The sequence below is a fragment of the Spinacia oleracea genome, chromosome 4 (assembly GCF_020520425.1).
Source record: "Spinacia oleracea cultivar Varoflay chromosome 4, BTI_SOV_V1, whole genome shotgun sequence".
In the NCBI taxonomy this organism is placed as follows: domain Eukaryota; kingdom Viridiplantae; phylum Streptophyta; class Magnoliopsida; order Caryophyllales; family Amaranthaceae; genus Spinacia; species Spinacia oleracea.
Genome location: NC_079490.1, coordinates 104,451,581 through 104,474,913, shown reverse-complemented (window position 1 = coordinate 104,474,913; position 23,333 = coordinate 104,451,581). Strand labels below are relative to the sequence as shown.

At 39.3% G+C, this 23,333-nt stretch overlaps 1 protein-coding gene across 1 annotated transcript; it reads left to right on the top strand.

Moving 5' to 3' along the window:
- Positions 1-16,845: 16,845 nt before the first annotated feature.
- Positions 16,846-21,666, top strand: LOC110778274 (monodehydroascorbate reductase). Its single transcript, XM_021982846.2, has 10 exons — positions 16,846-17,009; positions 18,178-18,249; positions 18,701-18,752; positions 19,134-19,214; positions 19,556-19,674; positions 19,761-19,980; positions 20,138-20,256; positions 20,362-20,487; positions 20,563-20,703; positions 21,112-21,666. Exons 1-10 carry the CDS (start codon positions 16,959-16,961, stop codon positions 21,433-21,435), a joined length of 1,305 nt encoding a protein of 434 aa, XP_021838538.1. The 5' UTR covers positions 16,846-16,958; the 3' UTR covers positions 21,436-21,666.
- Positions 21,667-23,333: the final 1,667 nt, after the last annotated feature.

Below are 23,333 nucleotides of genomic sequence, written 5' to 3'. Positions count from 1 at the left end.
TTTGTTGATTTGCAAGAATAGTTTCACACCTATTGGTTGCAAGTTTGTTTTAAGGATAAAAACCATCAAACATGGAATTGTGTTCACACACAAAGCTAGATTAGTTGCTAAAGGTTACAAGCAAATTCATGGCATGGATAGTGTTGAAACCTCATGCAAAATCGTAATGCTTAAGTCTATCATTCAAGCAATGATTGCATATTGGTACATATGGCAATTGGATGACAAAACGTATTCCTCACTCAAATGTTGGAATAAACTATGCACATGGTATGTCATAGGATTTGTGGATCCAAATAAATGCTTGAAAATGAAAGCTAGCTTATGAAATCTAAGTCCAGATTTAAGCAAGCAATTGGGAATTAGAACTGTATTTTAGTGAAGCTAATAAGTATTTTAGTTTCATAAAATGTACATGATTCTTATAGATATATAAGAAGTTTAGTGGGAGTACATAAAACTTAATTGGTCCTATGTGTATCACACACATATCTCTCTATTGTAAAATAACATTCAAATGCTAATGACTTAGATTTGAAATTATTCATCAATAATGGACCATGGCGAAACTTAGTACATACTGGGTATTAAGATCTATTTACAAAGATCTTATGATATTGTTTTAGATTAAGTAATGGCATTTACTAAATCAAACACGAAAGTCTCCATTGGAGATATTCGACCCATGTGAATAAATCTAAGTAAAGAATGTTTGAACTATGTATAAGCATTTACTAAGTTAAACATCAAAGAGTCTAAATGAGATTCTTAACCTATATTATAATTTAGCTAAATTTAGTATCTACTGAAACTAGATAAGCTAAAGTTACATGAATAGAATTCAATTGGGAACTATTCTGCAAAAGAATTTATCATGTATGATATAATATGAGGATCGCCAAAAACGTATCGTATGACTTTAGCCATGACGAACATATACCAATCTCTATTGATCTAAGTAAAGATCAACTAGATTGAGATCAAGAATACTTATGGTACTTGAAAAGGTACATAGGAATAGTTCTTGATTCAAGGAAATAAAGATATGCTAAATATTGATGCTACACGCATAAAACACTGGCAAAGGATCAAGCAAGACCCTTTTGGAGTTAACCATTGATAAGGACGAGCAATAGAGCATCGTGTTTTGAAAATGGCAACATGGATTGGAGACCATGAGTTGTTGCGTGGGAAATTAAAATATTAATTTCTATGTTCTAAGATATAGTTGGAGAGTCTACCACATATCTATGAACTGCTTGGATAGGTAAATCCAAACAAAGCATCACTAGCAACCTATACAGTTGAAGTAAAAGTAATTATTGCCTAAGAAGCAATAAAACAGGGTTGTTTAAAGTTCTTCACTGAACTTGGGTAGATCACCTATCTGCTGGCTTGATGGTTCTTCATTGAAAAATGCGTGGAACCACTCTTGAAGCAAGAAAAACGTCTGCTAACTTAATGGTTCTTCATTGCAAAATGCGTAGAACCACTAATGTAGTAAGAAAGACTAGATCACATAATAAACAAACTCGAAAAGATCTTATCATCATATCTCAAAGAACATTCGATGAAAAGGATGTTAAGATTGGCAAAGCATGATAACTAAACCTATGCAACAAGTGAGAAGCAACACTCACATTGTCGCACTGGAAATCAAGCATAGCTTTGAATTCCATGAATTGTTTTAGAAAATGGGTTTGAGGCCCATGGTTGTAAAACATTGGGGTTGAACATTTATCATATATGAAATGTATTTTCATATTCCATTTAATCTTGGTTTAGTATTAAATGATGAGTCCCTTCAAATTTGACGAAATATTCAAGATAGGCTGTCAGGACCAGTCCTGTGACTAAGAAATGTCTATCAAGTGAACTTGAATGTCAAAGGTTGGAAATGGTCCCTAGTCGGAGTTTTCTATAAAATTGGACGCATAGAAAACGTTAGACGACTAGAATGCAAGATGACTAGTAGTTCTGTTTCTTGAACTATGTGGACATGGCAATGTCATAATCATTTGCATAGATACTTACTTTGGGAAGACTAGTATCGGACGAGACCTATGAAACTTTACTGTAAGAGATGAAAGTCTGTCATAAGTAAATTTCATTAAATTATTAGACACTAAATCCTCAATACCTGAGTGATTTGAGATTACTTGTTTGAGAACTGGTTGCTTTGACGTTGACCAACCGTCGCACCGTAAAAGGAGGCTATAAAGGCAACGCTCAGGTAATCACCTATCAAACGAAGTCTAATCTCAAGATCGCAAGATTGGGATTGTCCTCCCATAAATCGGGATGAGATGCTTAAAAGTTGTACAAGGCCACTCGGAGAGCTAGAAACTGTGAAATGCATGGCCGTGCTCGGATGAATCATAGGCTATGATTATCTGTTTATTTGATCAGTTGAACTCTGAAACCGAGGAACACCTCTGGACATAATAAGGATGACAACTCTTACCTTATGTTCAAGAGCAAGCATCGAGTGACAAAGGAATTAGGAAATGCACACTTGTCCCTAAGGACAAGTGGGAGACTGAAGGAAATAATGCCCTTGGTCCAAGTATGCATTCTATGTTAAGTCTAATAAATGCGGTTCAGTATTAATTAACAAGTTAATAATTCAGTGAGATCAAGTGAGCTGAATGCCTAGCTAGAGGCCGCTTCAGTTCAAGTGGAATTAATGATATTAATCCACAGCTTACTCTTGACTGAACCCGTAGGGTCACACAAATAGTACGTAAACGGATCAAGTATTTAATGGCATTAAATACTCCATCTATGAATATTCGGAACCGACGGATCTTGGTTTCAGTGGGAGCTAAGATCGTCACAGGCAAGAAATGAATACTCCGGAAACGATGATATTGCCGGAAACGGAAATATGGATCGTATCGGAAATATGAATATTATCCAAGTCGTAGATGTTGCCGGAAACGGAAACATGGTACGTATCGGAAAATATTATTGGAAATGGAAATATTACCAGAATCGGAAATATTGCCGGAAACGGAAATATTGTCAGAATCGGAAATATTACCGGAATCGGAAAATAATTCCGGAAACGGAAATATTAAATATTTGTTCGAAACGGAAATTAATTCCGGAATCGGAAATATTAAATATTGTTCGTATCGGAAATAAATTCCGGAACTGGAAATTTAATCGGAAGCGTATCGTACGAATTAGCATCGGACGAGGCCTGCCGGACGAAGGCCCAGCACGAAGCCGGGCCATCGCCCAGCAAGCACGCACGCCACAAGCCCAGCCAAGGCAGCGCCCAGGCCTACCGCAAGGCAGGCCCAGCGCGCGCCAAGGCCACGGATGCGTGGGCCGCGCTGCGTGGGCTGCTGCTCGCACGCGCATGGGCAGCCCTTGTGGCTGCCGTGTGTGTGTGAGTTTGTGCTCATGCGTGATTCCTAAATCTACAAGAGTCAGTGTATGATTAAATTTCTATTCCTAATTGGATAAATTAATTAAATAGAATTCATGTAGGATTCTAATTTCAATTAATTCCTATCCTACTAGGATTACGATTCCTTTTCCATAACTCTATAAATAAAGGCCTAGGGGTCATTATTTATACAACAAGTTTTAAGTATTCAAAACTAAGATTTTTAAGCAGAAAAATCAGCCAATATTCTTGCCTACCTAACCGAAAATATTAGAACCTTAAGGGCGATTCTAGTTGGTCAATCTTAAGGCGGATCCGGACGTGCTGTGGACTATCTACGGAGGGACGACACTTGGAGTCCTAAAGACTTGTTCTTGTTCGGTTCGGGCGCAGCTAGGGAAGGCACGCAACAAAGAGTATGCATCTAAACTATGCTACATGATTATGTGTAAATAATATGTTTCCTGGCTTTATGGTTTTTCCGCATGATTTATGAACTGTCATATGAATCATAACCTAACACAAGTCCATGTATTTACCTGCCTTTCCTTTGTCCTTGGAACCTGTGCCGCTCAAATGGTACTATCACCAGGACCCTAAGCTCTTCCCCACTTGGGAAGACTTTGTCAATGTCTTCATCAAGCAATACTCGTCGAACATGGATTTCCAAGTCACCATGCGCGAGCTGGAAGTTCTCTTCCAAAAGAAAAATGAGGGTTTCACAACCTACTTTGCTAGATGGAGGGACCAGGCGGCCCAGCTAATCAATAGGCCCCCCGAAACAGAATTGGTCCAAAAATTCATTGACAACCTGGACCCGGCTTACAGACAACACCTTAGGTACCTAGGACTTGACACTTTCAAAAGAGTCTATGATGTGGGAATAAAGATCGAGGACGACCTCGCCAAAACCATACAAAGCAAACCCACATATAAGAACAACACCTATAATCGGGGTAACACATCCCAAGCCCAAGAAGTCCATGCTGTACAAGAGACTCCTGCCCGAAGAAGCCCTGGAAGATGGGTCCGAGACCGAAAGTTTGCCCCACTCGGGTCGACTTTGGTACAAGCCTTTGAAAGACTAGCCAATCAAGGAAAGTTGAGACCTATAGGCCCCACCCGTGACCCTCCTGTCAAAAGCAAATATTGGGTCGAAGGTACTTACTGCAAATTCCACCAAGGGAATGGGCATGACACTGAAAACTGCTGGAATCTAAAACATACAATCCAGGACATGATAGAGGATGAAGTGATACCTCTCCCTAACGTTGGAAAACCCAACAACAACAAGAGCCCACTCGGCTCTTGTCACATCTCTCTCGACCAACCAGAAAATTTCGACCCCACGGTGTATATTACACCTCAAGGTGCACCACTCGCTGTGGTCCCTATGGATCGAATCGAGAGAGAAGTGTGCGGTGTGTGGAATGATGATGCTGAAGATATTTACCTATCTCAAGTGTCGGGCCAAGACCTCTTCACTGAAACTTGGCTCGGGTATGCTCTCATTGACACCACCCCTCAGGAGCCCGAGGTCGACAACCTTACCCGATCTGGAAGAATATACCAACCGGATATTCACCCACCTCCTATGGACGACATCCCGGATAGGCAAACTCCTGAGAATGGACGGCACGCCACCGTCGCAGAAGTCATTGAAAATCCTCTCCTGAAACAACTAAAAAGAACCAAGGCCGAGATTACCATCTGGGATCTCATATATACTTCAAAGGAACATCGCGAAAAGCTTATTCGCTCACTTGACCTCATCTCAGTACCTACAGATATCACACCCGACTCATTGGTTAGCCATGTCACGAGAGATGCCGCAGAAAAGGCCATAGTTTTCACTGATAAAGACTTACCCAAAGAGGGGGGTGCTCACAATAAAGCCCTTTACCTAGTGGTTGGATGCAAAGGACAAAACATCCCCCTACCGCTCGTAGATAACGGTTCGACGGTTAATGTCTGCCCATTGCTTGGGGCTAGGAAACGATGACTTACAAACCTCCACGCAAGGGGTACGAGCTTATGATAACTCCCGAAGGCCTGTATTGGGAAAAATCAACCTTACCATACAAACCGGGCCTGTGGCACGCACCACGGAGTTTCAAATAATCGACATCAAGCCCACTTTCAACCTCCTCTTGGGGCGACCTTGGCTCCATGACTTAGGAGGTGTGGCTTCTACCTTGCACCAAATGGTTAAACTTAACCATAACGGGGTAATACTAGAAATCCGCGCCCCTCCCCTCGACGTCAGTTGTACTATGGTTGGAACGGCCGAAACTGCAGACGACCTTTATGGGTTTCAAATGGAAGAAGCAATCCAGTTCATCGAAGATTATGATCCAGCATTCCTAGACCCGCATGCATCCCGAGTCATCCCTAGAATGCTGTTAGCTCAAGGTTATTTCCCAGGAACCCCATTGGGCATAAGGAAGAAGGAATACATATTCCATCCTTTTCCCGACAAATCTACTCCCTTTGGCTTAGGTTACGAACCAACGGAGGAAGATATTGTTGACCGCCTGTCTAGGCTACGCCTTAAAAAGGCCAAACAAACCACCCTCCTTCCCCCGTATCAAAGGACCCTTAACGGGATGTTCGTTCGGGAAGGAGAAGAACACCCATGCTGTGATTTCCCTGAACCCTTCGTTCAGGGTGGCTTGCTAAAACCCGAATTTAAAATTTTCCATGACTGCCACACCTTGGATGAGGCACCCCACCTCACCAAGACTAAAACAGCTGAAATATTGGACAACCAGGCTCTATGGACATTGTTTAACGAATCGAGACCTATGGAGAACGAGACTGTGATGACTACCCTAGCTTTACAAGATGAAGGTTTTGATCCAACCCGGTTAATCTCTCCTGCATCAACACTAGAAGAGGTCGAGAACGGATGGGTGAAGACATATCAGTAGGTCAATGCAAAAGGAATGGAATTCAAGCTGAGTACCGGTGAAGGACCGAAGTTTTATGAGACTAAACCCCAGGCTTGAGCCATATAGAGCACCATTAGTAAAAAGCGCCTAGTAGTTCTTTAGATTGATAGAAAATAATAGAGACTTTAGATGGTCCTATGGCCCCTTAGAATATGGGTCAGTTTTATTTCAGTATGTTTTCCTTACTTTCCGAATCAATAAAGGCGTAATATTTCTCCTAAAAATTTTATCCTAAATAAACACCAAATGTACTTGCAAAATACAAAAATAAAAGAGGCGGTCCACTCCAGGCCCAACAAACAAAGCCCACTCGGTTTTGAAATAGTGCCATGGGAACCAATTCCCGAAACCCACAAAATAAACAACACTATCCCATTCATATCCCCAAGACCTAAAAAGCCCAATCAGTGTCATCATAAGAGTCAATCCGTGCAACCTAGAATCAAAGGAAATCAAAATCCAAAACAAATGTTACCAAAAAAAAAACACAGATTCATAAAACATAGATTCCATCATACCCTTCACTAACAACACGCACTTCAACCCACCTCAAAAGCCTACACAAAGATCTTCATAACTTCCGCACCCTAACCCCATTTTCAAAAATGTTTTGGGTCACGAATAGAAAAAATTAATCTGGACAAAAACGCATTTCACGCTAACAGTCAAAAAGCCTCCAAAATAACCTCAAAATTGGCTTTAAATACGAGCAAAAAACCAAGGCACAAAAAAGGAAATAAATGCAAGAACATGTGAAGAAATGCGTCAAAAATTGACTGCCCAAGTCATTTTCAGCGCCCAGGGCCGGGCGCCGAAATTTTTGACGCCCCAGCCTGGGCGTTGAAACTCTCTGCCTGCCAAAAATCTTTCTTTTCGAAAGTGCTCGTCATTTTATCCGCACACAACGGAAAAATAACGAACACTTTGGGGGGTACAGTACGTATCCAAATAGGTTTACCAAGAATATAGCTATACAAATTCGTCGAATTTTACGCGACTTATGGCAAAAAAAAACGGCAGATGAAAATAATGATAATACTTCACTCATTTGACCGATTAAGTAATATGTTTCCACTTCAGGACATATCTACCGAAATCCGGCATACTAGAACTTATTCTAAAGCTAGAACTACGCGCGACCTGATTCTGACAAGATACGTAGGCAATCCTTACCAAGGATTCGGTCCAATGAAAAAAAACAAATATTCTTTGTGCAAAAAGTGTTAGACATATAAAATACATAAAAAAGAGGAGAAACAAAAATAAATGAAAATGAAAAATAAAAATACGCCTTTATTAAGAAATAATAAGAAGGAAAACAAAGTGCTAGGAATAAAAACAAACACAACTGAAATAAATAAAGGGCACCTACACCCTAGCAAGAACTACACTACTCTAGTTCTTCCGGATCATCAAATAAAGTCTTGTAGAGGGCAATGTTCGCATGATCCACCCCCACAGTCTTCTGCGCTGCCCCAATATCAATCTCCATAAGAACCGGCTCCTGGACACTAACTTCCAAAGACGCCAAGGCTTCAGAAACATTCTCAGTTATAGCCCGCTCAGCCTCAAGGGCACAGCAATGGTGGGAGAAGGGTTATTATCATCAACTAGACTAGCCACTGTTTCTACAGGCGGCTGAGCCTTCCTAACCCATACATTGTTCCGGCGACGATCTCCGCGAGAGCTTGCATTTCTTTTAACAACAGCAGGCCCCTTCATGTTAGGCATCTTTTTAGGCCTAAAACTGGAACGGGGAGGAACTTCCTTTCGCTTTCGATCAGGACGAGCTTTCACAGTCTTAATACTATAGGTACGAGATCTGGCAGAATCAGGACCCTCATAATTAACACGAATACGAGGTATCAAAAGCTCAGCCGGCTCCCCATTACGAGCTTCGGTCCTCACATCTTTATCATCGGAGCTCATCCACAACTTGTAGTTTTCAGAAAGACCCACAAAGCCATTTGTGGCTACGGCCCAACGCGGGAGACCATCATAATACTTGGCCCACGCTAGAACCCGGGTTTGTGAAAAGGCCGCTACCTTAGGTGGTACCGTATCAGAAAAGGGGATAGTCTGCCATAAACCATATTGACGTATGACTCGGTAAGGGAAAATATAGATGGGACGAGATAGCCCCAACAAAGAAACATAAACCGATACATCAGAACCCCCTGTCATAGTAGTCAAACCCCACCATGGTACCACCCACTTGATAGAACAAATGCCATAAGTAAAAAAGGAGGTCCATTCGGCCTCGTCCTGGCCTTGGTGCAAGTATTTTCGATTACCCAAAGCTATAGGGCGATAATGTTTAGGATCGGCAGGAGCTTCCAAAAGTCTAAGCCGTTCCGCAAGCCAAATCTGCAGAAACAGGTACGATCGAATCAAAAGAATGAAAAGAAAGAAAGAAACGGTTCCTGGGGCGCAGCTTCAACGCCCAGGACCAGGCGCCGAAAATTCCAGCGCCCAGCCCTGGGCGCTGAAACTCAGCCCCAGGCAAAAAAGAAATATATGCAAAAGGGACGTATACGTGCGCAAGGAAAAATCGATTACCTGCAGTAATAGGGGGCTTCCCTTAAAATGTTCAGATTTGGCACCCTTCTTCAGCTCATCCGCACTCAGCAAAGTCTCGGCAACAACCAGCGGCATAATAGAATAGCAACTTTCCATCTGGCTAATCAAGGGGATCAACCTTCTGTCACCGAACTCACCATTGTTATTCGACAGCAAATAATGATTCAACAAGCAAAATACAAGGGCTCGGATATTCAATTTCTGTTCGGTCATATTCTTACTAGGCCTAAAATGATGCTTTACAAGTTTTGCCAAGTTAACCTTATCATCTACAACAATTTCAGCAAACATGTTATCATCTAGTCCTAGGAAAGCCCTTATGGTTGTTTTACCCTCTTCGATAGTGCCAGGAGTAACAGGAGTAGAATTAGTAGGATAACCAAGGATCGCAGCAAATTCATCGGGCAAAGGACATATTTCGTTGCCCCGAAAGGCAAAAACATGATGATCGGAGTCCCAAAAGCTTAGGGCAGCATGCAGAAAGTTATAATCAATATTAATTTGTTGTAAGCCTAAAAGTGCCTCTAAATGGTATTCTTTTAACAAAGTTTTTTCTGTAGGAGTAAGGGCCCGTAGCCAACGCCTAACAGTCCGTTGGAGTGAGAAAATAGGGGTCGACATGGGAAAAGCAATGAGTAATTAAAACACAGCAAAAAAGAGGGAAAGAATTTGAGAGTGGTGGAAAATAGGGGCGTATCTAGCCCCTATATATAGCTGAACGCACCCAATGACATCCTGATCCCATTCGGAAACGTGTTAGGAAATCCGAAAGTCAAATATCACCAGGAAAAGACTTTCAGCGCCCACGGCTGGGCGCCGAAATGTTTAACGCCTGGCCTTGGGCGCTGAAAATGCAGCCCAAGGCCCAGATTTCACAAAACACGGAATAGGAAAGGACTTAAGACCATGTTGCTAAACACGAGGCCTTATCGTAAGTAGGATCAAGCCCAAATCACCTTTAGCTCCCAAATAAGCAAATATAAACATTAAAAACTTAGTCGAAACTTAGACTCGTCTCAGAAAATACTTATGTACACTTTTAAAAAAAAAGCAAGTTAAATATCATGGTCATTCTTCGAAACACCAACAATATGTGTCGTCAAGTTGTTGGTTTTCCAAATAAAAAAATGTTTGTCTGTCAAAGGATTAATCCGGGCCAAGCTAAAGCCGGATGTCGCCTGAAAACTAAAGTTGCTCTCCACGGCTTCGCTAAAATAGCACACTACTATAAAAGGTCGCTCGCACATACGAGCATGACCCCAAACATGATTACAAGATGCGAAAAACGACTGACGAGCCCCAGTACTTGGGGGCTCGCGAAAAAATAGACTCCAACAAGGAGCGCACGATCAAAATCACATTCCCGGACTGCGCCATACACCATATCATGTTTGGATATCTCAAAAAAGAACAACAACAGGTTCGACCTCATCGAAAGGTCGTCATTGACACTTGTGCACGGTCCTCTAATCGAAGACCAAGTCAAGCCGTAAAGACTAGCTCAAAATCACGAAAGCAGACGGTCGCAAGACAAAGGTCCGTCTGAACACGTTGTCAGCCCACGTTCAGGTTACAACTAAATTCGAGCATCCCTCGAAAGAATTCTCTCTTGCAAGAATCACAAAAAAACAAAGGAATAGGAACTTGCCCATCTTCAGTTGGCAAGACCGCGGCACGCGAATCCCAAATCAAAAAGACGAATTCAGGTTCGCTCACCTCCAGCGAGCGGGGCGTCCACCCTTAGCGGACAGGGCTCGTCCACCTTCAGCGGGCGGGGTCTGCGTCACTAGCCGCGCAGGTCCTCAGTTTTCCAAAAATGAAGTCTTCAAAAACAAAATGAAATAGGTTCGCCATCTTCAGCCGGCGGGGTCTACGGCGCAAACCACATAGGTCCTTATTTTCAAAAACACAAAACAAATTTCAAAATAGATTCGTCCACTTCTATCGGACGGGGTGTCCACCCTTAGCAGACAAGTTCGCCATCTTTAGCCGGCGGGGTCTACGTCACAAACCGCGTAGGTCCTTATTTTCAAAAATTCCAAAAACGGATTCGTCCACTTCTATCGGACGGGGTGTCCACCCTTAGCGGACAGGCTCGCCATCTTTAGCCGGCGGGGTCTGCGTCACTAACCGCGCAGGTCCTTAGTCGCTGCAGCGATAACTTTTTCTGGTTTTCCCTTTTCCAAAAATTAAAAGGATTGGTTTTCCGTTTTTTCCAAAAAAGAGCGATGTGCTGGATTTTCCTTCGTTTTACGTCCCATAAAAACAAGGGGGTTTTCTCGTTTAGCTAGCCCTGAAAATGAGAATCTTTAAAAACACTTTTACCTCGTGATTGGGCTTGGCCAGGCCCAATTACACTTTATAGCTTTGATTTTGAAAACATCTGTAGCTACTCCCAATGACAAAGTGAGGGAGTTTCTACGCACCTTAGATCCTTCCAATGACAAAGTGAGGAAGTTTCTATACTATGAGTTGACAAATCCCAATGACACGTGAGGGATATGTCGACATTTCAAGTGATGACCCTTAAGTCAAATGTTATCACTCGGGGGCTCGTGAGACCCTCGCAAAACAGGTCACATACACCATGGCTTGTGTGACGCACTCCGCCTAATACTTTGACCATCGTCTTACTCCAAGACTCAGTCAAAGTGGGGGCTAACTGTAGACACCTACTTTTGTCCCCATTCCCGAAAGGGAAAGGTTCGATGATGAAAGCATAAATCTCCACTTGACAACGCATCTCCTATAAAATAAACGAATCTCAATTCCCCTTTTCATTTCACCCGAAACCTGATATTTATAGAAAACTGCTATTTATGGAAACCTGCTAAAAATAGTAACTGCCGTAAAAGGTAGCTTCTAAAAGTGGCAAATCATAAAGGATAGAAACCTGTCAGAATTAGGTGTTGCATTCCAACATAAATCCTAAATGAGATAGAAAACTGCGAGAATCCTATTCCTAATATGATTCGGAAATAAGAGTTACGTATTAATTAAAATCCTAACGAGCCTAGAGTTCGTAACGGGCCCAGACGCATCCCGTCACAAGATTAATATGCACTAAAAGACTCGATTAAGTCTCAAACTCTACGGATTTCAGGAATCCGAATCTGACTAAAGAAAACAGCCCATACCCTATTTTCAACGCCTGGTTCTGGGCGCCGAAATCTTCGGCGCCCAGGCCTGGGCGCTGAAAATACCTGGGTACGTGTTTTTTCCTAATTCTTTATGGATTAGAACTCTGCAATTCTATCTTTCCACGAACTCTTCCCTATAAATACAGCCCCAAATTCAACGTGAAAGGACAACACAATTATATTCTGAGTATTGACTCCAACCCTTAGCCTAAGCCTCACGCTGCGAAATTGTTCACGCGTTTTGTCGCAATCGATCCATAAATCGAACAGAACGTATCCTGTCCCATAATTGAGATTCGTTAAATAAAAAGGAGAAATAGCAAAGTCAAAGTGGTTAGTTTTCTGAGAACCGTGACGCACCTCTCAAGGGTGCGTCGTAATGTGCCCCTTCTCGATGATTTAATTGCTTTCCTCGCCCTTTTTATGAACTGTTAAACTAACTAAATCTGATTGTTCTATCACGCCTAACAAATATAATATTTTTGGGAAATTGGATTATCATGCTAGGTCCCTTAATGCTATTTAAATCAGATAATTGCGATCGATCTAGTATTATATGTTGCACATTGCTAAAATCAACTCAGGTTAGTTTAATAGTTAACGCATGTCCCTTCAATTATTTATGCTGAGCTAGTAAGGATATCCTGCCTCTGGAGTTATCGACGAGCGAAGTACTCCTCTCGGTAGTTACAGTCCCCCGAACCCTCAATCTCTACCTTGCGGGTGTATGTTGAGAGATCCCCACACCAGGGATCACAAGGGAACCTACGGCCGTCGTGGTCAAACATAATTGCACTCCCTTTATGTCACGATAACCGGGTTTTGTCAGTTTTTCTCATTGTCGTTAAAAACTGAATGACGACTCCTATATTACTAGTCAATTGGGTGTAAACTCACAGGAAATCCAATTACACTTGATTGAATAAAAAGAATCGTCACACCCACGAGGGACGAGGTCACGCATTAGCCTCGTGCTTTTTCGACCCCCTCACACCATGCTTGCCTAGGAGATTGAAGGTAAAGAAAATGCCGTATACTACATAAGCAAGAAGCTGCTCGAGTACGAAACCAGATGTACTCAACTCGAAAGGCTCAGTATTGCCTTGGTCTGGGCCACAAAGAAACTACGGCACTACATGCTCTCCCATACAGTGTATGTAATTAGCAAAGCGAATCCTCTCAAGTACTTATTCGAAAAGCCAGCTCTCAACGGACGGTTGTCCAGATGGTTGGTCATGTTAGCCGAATTCGATCTCAAGTACATTCCTCAAAAGTCTATTAAGGTTTCAGTAGTCTTAGACTTCCTAGCCGACTGTCCCATTGAGGCAGAAGAGGAAGATTATGACTTACCTGATGAGCAAATTCTAATGACAAGCGACGACAGTTAGTCGTTGCACTTTCACGGTGCCTCAAATCAGGTAGGATGTGGTGTTGGAGTTATTCTAGTAGCCCCGGATGACACTCACATTCTTATGTCAGCAAAATTGCAATTCAATGTCACGAAAAATGCGGCAGAATATGAAGCATGCATTATGGGCCTGGAAGCCGCCTTAGCATTAGGTGTCCAGAAACTTCGAGTGTATAATAACTTAATGATATTTACTTATGAGAAAATTTTCATATCTCTTACGATAAAGTTTCAAAGTCCTATCCGATACTAATCTTTTCAAGTAAGTATCTATGCAAATTATAATGACATTGCCATGTTCATATAGTTCAAGAAATAGAACTACTAGTCATCTTTCAATCCAATCGTCTAGGGGCTTTTATGCGTCCACTTTTATAGAAATCTTCCGACTAGAGACCATTTTTAACATTTGACATTCAAGTTCACTTGATAGATATTTCTTTGTCGCCGGACTGATACTAACATTCAATCTTGAATATTCGTCAAATTGAAAGGACACATCACTCAATAAACCACAATTAAATGGGAAAATGAATAATTTATTTTATTTTTATGAATGGTTAACCATAAATGTTTTACAAAGTATTTAGTCTAAAAACTCAAAGCAATTAAAGGACATCAATGCCAATCTCCAATATGCTTGATTCCCATAGTTACAGTGTGCGAGTTGTGCTTCGCTTGCGGCAGAGGTTTAGTTAATGTATGTACGATGTTGTCGTCAGTTCCAATATATCTTGCTTATCTCGACTTCTTATCTACCAACAAATTATCGTAGAAGGTGAAATCTACGAAGTAACGTGTTTGACTTTCTAGTGGTGTCTAGGGTCTTTAGCCTGGGCAATAGCTCTGTTATTAGCTCAATAGAGAGCAATTGGTCCTTAAATGGAGGGGACTACACCAAGTTCTCCGATGAACTTACTAAGCCAAACAACTTCCGTTGTTTCCTAATGCGTAACAGTGTAATCCGCTTCAGTTGTATAATCTGCAATGGTGCTTTGCTTAGTGCTTTTTGCCAACTTACTACTCCTCCATTAAAGCATAAGACACACCCATAATGTGATTTAAAATCATCTTTTTCAATTTGGAAGTTTGCATTCGTATAGCCATTTACAATCGATTCATCATCTCCACCATATATCTTTCAAGTACTAAGAATGAGGGCATTATAGTAATTGATCTCCCCGAAAAAAAGCACTTTGATTCTCAAAAATTACCCTCGGGAGTATAGTTTTTGCTTTTAAAGCAATTTTAGAGAGAACATTAGAAAGTGCAATCAGTCGAAATTATGTCATATACTTGGGTGCATTGGCCTTTGGATTAAGGGCCACAGCCGTGATGTTAATCTTTCTTGGAGAACAAAAGCCCGTGTAAAATCCCACAAACATAACTAGTAACGTCGTCATCATAATATGTCAGAATTGTTGATTCACTGATAAAAAGTTGTGTGCAAGCTATCCAGTCTCGGGGCCTTGCAAGGGTGCATAGTCGAGAGAACGACATAGATTTCCTCCTTGGAGAAAGGGCGGAGGAGGGCATTATTGTCTTCTCTCGAAATACTAGCTCAACTCCATAAGGACCTTTGAGCAAACTCCCGGCGAGGGGCCAGACAAAGTAAAAAGTGACGCATACAATGCTAACCTAATATTTCCTCCGTTCTTATTTACATGACACAATTGAGTTTATGACACTATTCACACAAGCCCATTTGATTTCACTGTGTGATTTATATTTAAGAAAAAACATAGTAGTGTGGGGTCTTATTAGATTCGTCTCAATAAATATTTTTTAAATATCAACTATTTATAATTTTTTCTTATCCATAGATATCAACGTTTGAAATCATGCATTGTCAAACGTGCCTAAATAATCGTGTCATTTAAAAAGAACAAAGAGAAACTATTTGTATAGTATTTTACTTTCGTCATTTTTCTGTGAAATTAGTTTCCTAGAGGCAGATTCGAAGCAAAAATAAAATAAAATTCAGAATTTTAAACGTCACCGTGCTGTAAGAGCATCAACATTCATGGGATTTCACCCTTCCCATTTGAGAAAAAATGAAAAAGGGAGGGTTCCCATGAATGTGAGATGTATCTCATAATCATAAAAGAAATGGGGAGGTAAATAATATGGGAAGCATCCAATAAACTAGTGGTCCCCAAGCATGACCCACTACCAAATTACAAATCTTATTATTTAAGTATTTATTTGTTCCAATGATAAAAATTATCATCAACATCAGCGCGATTAATGATTAAATTAACGATCAAATAGCAATTAACGATTAAATTAGTGTAATTAAAAATTCCGCTTTTTTTAACGTACTACAATTAATTATTTAATCCGATTAATTAAATGGTAATTATTTAATTATAATTAACAAATTTTGATTTAGTTAATAACAAATCTTATTTATTAGAAAAGGTAGTGGGGTATGGAAAAGTAGGAGAGATAAGGTAAATGGAGAGGTTAATGAATGTAGGTAGACCTGTCAAACGGGTCGGTCGGGTCGGGTTGTAAAAAATTATTTTCGGGTTCGGGTTAGATCGGGTCGGTCACTTTCGGGTTCGGGTTTACAAATGCTTGTTCAAGACCCAGAACTTTCGGGTTCGGGTCGACCCAACGGGTTGAGAGATTTTAAAACGCGTATTATATTTTCATTAATTTAGGTGATAAATATGCAAAATATGGGCACAAATTAACAAATTTTCCTACACAAGTTTATATTTAGTCAAATTCAACCATAAAATGGCGTATAATTCAAATTAAAATCATATTACACACAATAATAGTAAAAACAGCGTGTTTATTATGCTTAAATTTTCTCATAATCGCATTTATTACTATAAATACAACGATTTTCAATCGGGCGGGTCCAAAACGGGTTCGGTCGGGTTTTGACCCATTACTTTTCGGGTTGCTCGGGTTCGGATAAAATCGGGTTACGGGTCACAAAATCTTGTTCAGGACCCAGTATTTTCGGGTCGGATTCGGGTCAGTTTTCGGGTCGGGTCGATTTTTGACAGGTATAAATGTAGGTATGAAATTGTGAAATGGAAAGATTATGTGATAAAGTTAGTGGAAAATGATGTGGACCAATGAGATGAGGGGAGAGAAAGTCATGGATTCCCCATGAGTATTGATGCTCTTACACATCGACAGGACGGAGAGTTTCTAGAGGGTCACAAAGTGTTCCGTTACCATAAACAAAGGAAGGCGCACTTGTGGCAAAACGCAGAATACATATGGTCAGCTTATTCGGACGGATACTTTACCGCCACGTGTCTAACTACCATTGTAGAAATTTAATCAACGGTCAATCTATGACCACCACCTAATTATTCTGTTTCCTTACATTATTATTATTCAATATTTATAAGTATCCAACCAATCCATTCACCATATTTCCGCTCTTACCATTTTCTCTCTCCTCCCTTTTTCTGTCATAATCTCTTCGTTTTCGATCGATCAAAGAAGAATCATCCATGGCGGAAAAGCATTTCAAATATGTCATTCTCGGCGGCGGTGTCTCTGCTGTAAGCCTTCTTTTCTCTCATTCTTTTACGTAATTTCTTTTACAAATTTTCTATCTTTAGCGAAAAAATCTGTGCAATTCTCTGATATCTGTAGTTTTAATTTTGACCCGAACGGATCAAATTATCTGATTGAATAAAAAAAAATATCATTTTCCCTGTTTTGTATTGAATTTGATAAAATTTTCTGTAATTTTTGCAACTTCTGTTGTTTAGAATGATCGAAGTAGACTAGTAGAGTGTTTGATCGATCTAACTATTGTTAAATGTTGATCTTTTTTTTTTCTGGAGTTATGTTATTTTATTTTGAGTAAATGCGAATTTAGAGAAATTTCAAAACAATCCCCGAACCGCCCAGTCAATATCCGGGCCAGCAAAATATATTAAGGGGTATTTTCATAAATAAATTGTCAAAATATACGATATACATGTGTAAATGTACAATTTTTTTTATATTAAAATTGTTTTCTTTATTGCAATTTTTAGATTGTATATTTTTTCATTATAATTACGAGAATGCCACTTGACGTGAGCGTAGGAGATTGTTTTGAAATTTCTCCGAATTGATTGCTCAGAAATCGCTGGACTTCTTAATAATAGAAACGGAGTTTTATTTGATTGAATATTTGTTACGTTGTTCGCGAGTATGATTGCTTGATAAACATGTTTTTCCTTGTAATAACATTTAATCCTGGTTATTTTTGCTTACTGATTATGGTCGGATATAGTCTTATTGTGTCAATGTGTCACTCGTCATGTTAAATTGGATCGCATTGCTAGAATGACGGAAACTAAGTCCATATAGACAATTTAAAGTTTGGTAGCGCTACAAGCGGAATATTAGTTTTTGCTCGAGCGTATTATGCTTATACAAGTGAACATCATTATTTGCTCGAGAAACAATAGTTTTTTGCTTAATTGTAATATGTCAGAGTTGCACATACACTGAGTAAGTGAGTATGCAGATGATAGATCCATGTTGATTAGTGGAGGGAATTAGAATTAAGAAGCATGTAGAAGTACATAACTAATTTATTACACACGACAGAATAATAAATTTGATATGCTCGACAAAGATGTAGGGGTTTGGTGAATTTTGTTGTTCTTTCTATAAACATTGATATTCTTCTTACTGTTTCTGAAAATAGATGACTTTATTTTGTGTTTGCAGGGGTATGCTGCTAGAGAGTTTTCGAAACACGGTCTTCAGCCAGGAGAACTAGCCCTCATTTCTAAAGAAGCGGTATGCTGAACTCAGATGTTTGTTAACTTTGATGCTTGTCATGTAGTCAAGTTGTTCATCATATTTTTGTCACTTGTCTTGAATGTGTGTTAATTGATATCATGTGGTTCATCTAAAGAATGGGTGGTATCCGTTCAATTGCTATATCTATCATATGCAAGGTCTTGTAAATCATGCTATGGGATGACGTTGATATTAGCTATAGTATTGTTTGTGGAGAAAATATGCTGAAAGTCTATATACTTACTGTCCTTTTCACAAGTTATTGTGGGGTGAGGACAGTTTTTTTTGGTCTGCTTCCGACTTATGGCAGTTCCTTCTGCAGCCTACATGATATTACATTGTTGTGCCTGAAGTGTTATCGTCTTTTCATCTGTGTTTACTGCTGCTTTATGTATGTTGAAGGGTTCCGCTTTTGAGAAAGACCTAATGATGTATCTTTCTGTTCCAGGTTGCTCCTTATGAACGTCCAGCACTCAGCAAGGCCTACCTCTTTCCAGAGGGTAACTTCATGGACAGTCTCATAATTTTCTAACTATACAGCTGTACTCTTATGGTTAATAATGTTGCTGATAAGTCGGTCCAATTCCTTTATTGCTTGAGCAGTGCTAGTCTAGTCTTCCAGTCTTAGTCTTCTGAGCTGCATTTATCATCTACTTGCATCTAATGTCCCTTGGACTCAGTTTCGAATGTTATTTTTGTTAGACCCTTAAGTACCCACATTTGATATGACAATTTTATGCATATATTGGACAAGATGCTGAGTTTAAATTGTTTATTATTAATTAAGTACCTAAGTGTGATCTATGGATCCACTTTGTTATCTGACTGTTGTCGCAAATTTCTGTGACATGCTATCTGACAATTAGAGTTGGGTTTTACAGGTACTGCTAGACTTCCTGGTTTCCATTGCTGTGTTGGAGGTGGAGGGGAGCGACTTCTTCCCGAGTGGTACAGTGAAAAAGGTATTGTGGCTTCTTTCCAATCATCACTTTGTCATCAATGATCGTGCTATGAATTTTACATGAATCTGAGCTATATTTTCATTAGTGTATTTTCTTTAGTGTATTTTCTTATATTTTGTGAATCAAAGTATGCATGCTTATAAAGGTAAAAATTCATCATGAGACGGGATTGTTTTCAGATTGGAAGTATATGCCTTTGATATATTTATTCAACTAGCAAACCCATGGGAAATTTTGCTGCTGGCAGTATTGGAATTAGCTGATTCTTGAACTGGCAACCATTTGCTGATGGAGTTATCTAATGTCTTCTTTTGCTTCAAATCAAATATATATGACTGTAGGAATTGAGCTGGTGTTGAGCACAGAAATTGTCAAAGCTGATCTATTTTCGAAGTCGCTTACGAGTGCAGCCGGAGAGATTTTCAAGTTTGACAATTTAATCATAGCGACTGGTTCTACAGTGAGTTTTGTGATAGTCATATTTTCTGATGGCCATATGTTAACACCTGCCTGCTGAAGAGACGCTACTGTTTGACATTGTTTTAGGTTATAAAATTGACTGATTTTGGCGTAAAAGGAGCTGATGCAAAGAATATCTTCTATCTCAGAGAGATTGATGATGCTGACAAGCTTGTCGAAGTAATTAAAGCTAAGAAGAATGGAAAAGCTGTTGTGGTTGGTGGAGGTTACATCGGTCTGGAGCTTAGTGCAGCACTGAAAATCAACGATTTGGATGTCAACATGGTTTACCCAGAACCCTGGTGCAGTAAGTCTAAATGCTTATACAAGTAAAATTGTTCGTGCAGTCCTATTATATGGTAGCTTTTTCTGTATGAAATGTCTTTTCCTTTACCATTAGATATATGATTCAGAAGGATTGCTGATGAGTGGTGCTCTATCTTTTCTTTAAATTTGTTTTGTAGTGCCGCGTCTCTTTACTGCTGATATAGCCAAGTTTTATGAGGGCTACTACACCAACAAGGGAATCAATATTATTAAAGGAACAGTAGCAGTTGGATTTGGTTCCAATGATAATGGAGAGGTATGCATTCTTGAAACTTTGTGACTTTCGTCTGGTAAAGTCTTTGATACTTCTATGTGACATGTGAAAATACTCTGGAACATGGTCTATCTTGTTGTATTTCAGGTGAAGGAAGTACATCTAAAGGATGGGAGGGTGCTCGAAGCTGATATTGTGGTTGTTGGTGTTGGTGGAAGACCTCTAACTACGCTGTTCAAGGGGCAAGTTGATGAGGAGAAAGGAGGAATTAAGGTTTGTTACTTTCATATCTACATCATCTTTGCATTGTTTATCTGTATGCGGCCTGACTGGCTATCATTGTTGCAGACTGATGCCTTCTTTAAAACAAGTGTCCCAGATGTGTATGCTGTTGGTGATGTTGCCACCTTCCCAATGAAACTGTATGGTGACATTAGAAGGGTTGAACATGTTGATCATGCCCGTAAATCTGCTGAGCAGGCTGTTAAGGTAATGGTCAACCCATCTCTTAACAAAAATGAAAACCATGAGTCACATATCTGGAATTCACAAGTGGCTTCAGATTCTAATGAGAATTAGTCCATACTCCGTAGCATGTGGTATACTGGTATCTGTTGGGCCGGGTATGAAATCAATTTAACAGATATTAGTGTGACAGTACACACACAAGACTCTAACTGACAATGTTCTTGAAAACTTGCCTAGCACTCTCTCAGTCTAGAAGTCCATATATTATGTTGGGTTGTCCGAATAACATTCACTTATCCGATATAGAAGCATATTATGTTTATTTTTCCAAACATACTATAAGGGTAAATCCTTAATTTAAAAAGGGATATGTGACAAGTGACAACCTTTCACAGAGTCCAGTGCACTAAACCATGTTTATTTTTACAGGCCATCAAAGCTAGTGAGGAGGGGAAGTCAATTGAAGAATATGATTATTTACCATACTTCTATTCTCGCTCGTTTGATCTATCATGGCAATTTTATGGTGATAATGTAGGAGAGACTGTTGTCTTTGGTGATAATGACCCGGCATCATCACCCCACAAGTTTGGTACATACTGGGTAAAAGATGGAAAGGTTATTGGAGCATTCCTTGAAAGTGGAACTCCAGAGGAAAACAAGGCCATTGCTAAGGTTGCTAGAGTGCAGCCTGCAGCTGAGAGCTTGAATCAGCTGTCAAAGGAAGGCCTTGGTTTCGCCTCTAAGATCTGAACAAACTGAAAATGTTTGTACTTCATTGTGGTAGTTGTGTTCATATTGACATCTCCATTGCTAGGGAAACACTTCATTTTTTGTGATTACTCTAGGAGATATGCTGCTTAATAAGTTTTGATTCCTTCTCATCTTTGAGTTGTTCCACTTGTTTGTGCATTTTCTGCGTGCCAGTGAGAATTCATATTGAGTATTGAGAATAAATTGCAGTTTTAGATGATTTTTTTTAAATCCTACGGAGTACATTACAAATACACCAAGTATTTGCGTTAGTTTTAAATTTCAATTTCTTTTGCCTAAAGGTTTCAATATGTTGGATGCGTGGGAAATTTAATTTAGATGAAACCTAGAATTCCAAGTAATAATAAGTGAAGCAATAGATTATACTCCGTAGTATGCTTGTATATTTGTCATTGTGTCCAAGGTATACTCCAAATTTCTTATCTTCTCTTCATGTTCTTTCTTCTCCTTCAAGGCCTTCGCAAATCTTGAATTGTGTATCACAATTCTTTCATCAGTCTCTTCTGCCAATGTATAATTATTGTTTCACTCCGTACAATTTAGTTTTGAGGAGAATCAATTAACTCCATTTTTTAAAGGTAAAAATTAGTTAATTGATAAAATAGTCATACGACATTTAAAATAGAAATCAAAACTAACAAGTATAAAACAATTTGGATCAAACAAAATTCTAATCCGGCTAAACCACGATCGTTGTAGATGAGATCTGACAATGATGAATACCCTCTTTCACATCGCTGTTTGATACAACCTTCAACGAGTAGGTCTTTCGATCTGTTATAGCTTTGAGTCTAGAACATTAATGGGCTAGGCATAGCCTTAATCAAAGTGGTCTACACTTAAGCAGACTCGGGTTTCCTGGTTTGTATTGAGTAAAGAGCAATCTAACAATGCCCTAACCATTGGTCATGACATAAAAGGCAATAAAGACATACTTCCTCTGTTCATAAATATTCGCAACGTTTGTTAATTTCACGCATGCCAATACACAATTTAGATCGTCAATATCTTAAATTCTCTTCAAGCAAAAATTATAAAAAGTTGATATTTTGAAAATACATACTGAGACAAATCTAACAAGATCCCACATGACTATGTTTTATTTGACATATAAATCACCAACAATAGTCAAAGTGAAATATGTGAATAGTGTAAAAATATCAAACGTTGCGAGTATTTATGAACAGAGGAAGTACGAAAGGTAGGAAGTAGGAAGAGAGAAAAGCATGACCTGAGTAAAATAAAAACATAAACATTATATTTTATTTGAGGAAAATTTGTCATGTATTACCTGAAATAACAAACTAGTCACAAACACATTTGTAATTTACTCCGTATTACAAATTGGATGGTGCAGTCGTGTGCAGGATGAGCATCGTGCATCGGGACCAAAACGACATAAGAAATACACAAAACGCGCGTGTTTCATTAAATCCCGAAAACAAAAGAACATTTACCCCGAACGAAAGAACATTGAAGGTTTTGTTCAGGTTATGTTCTTTTCTCTTTCTGTTTTCACGCTTTTTATTTGATTCATTGTTCTTATTTTTCTCTCTTTCACGAACATTTATTCTTCTGGGTTTATTTGTTTGAATTAAAATTGTGAAGAGGAGAGAGAAAGTTGATACTAGGTTTTCTAAATTGATTTTTTAAGAGAGAAAGTGATGGAATTCACATGTCATTGATTTTTCTGTTTCGACATCAAATTCAATTAATTCTTTTACTTCAAATCGCAATTCTAGAGCTGATAATCAGATTTGAAAGATAATTTTACAATTTTGTAATAATACATTGCGTTGGTTATGATTGTGTAGTACGAAGTAATACTTGATTTTGTTTTAGTTGATTAATGGATTTGATTATTTAAACATAAGTTG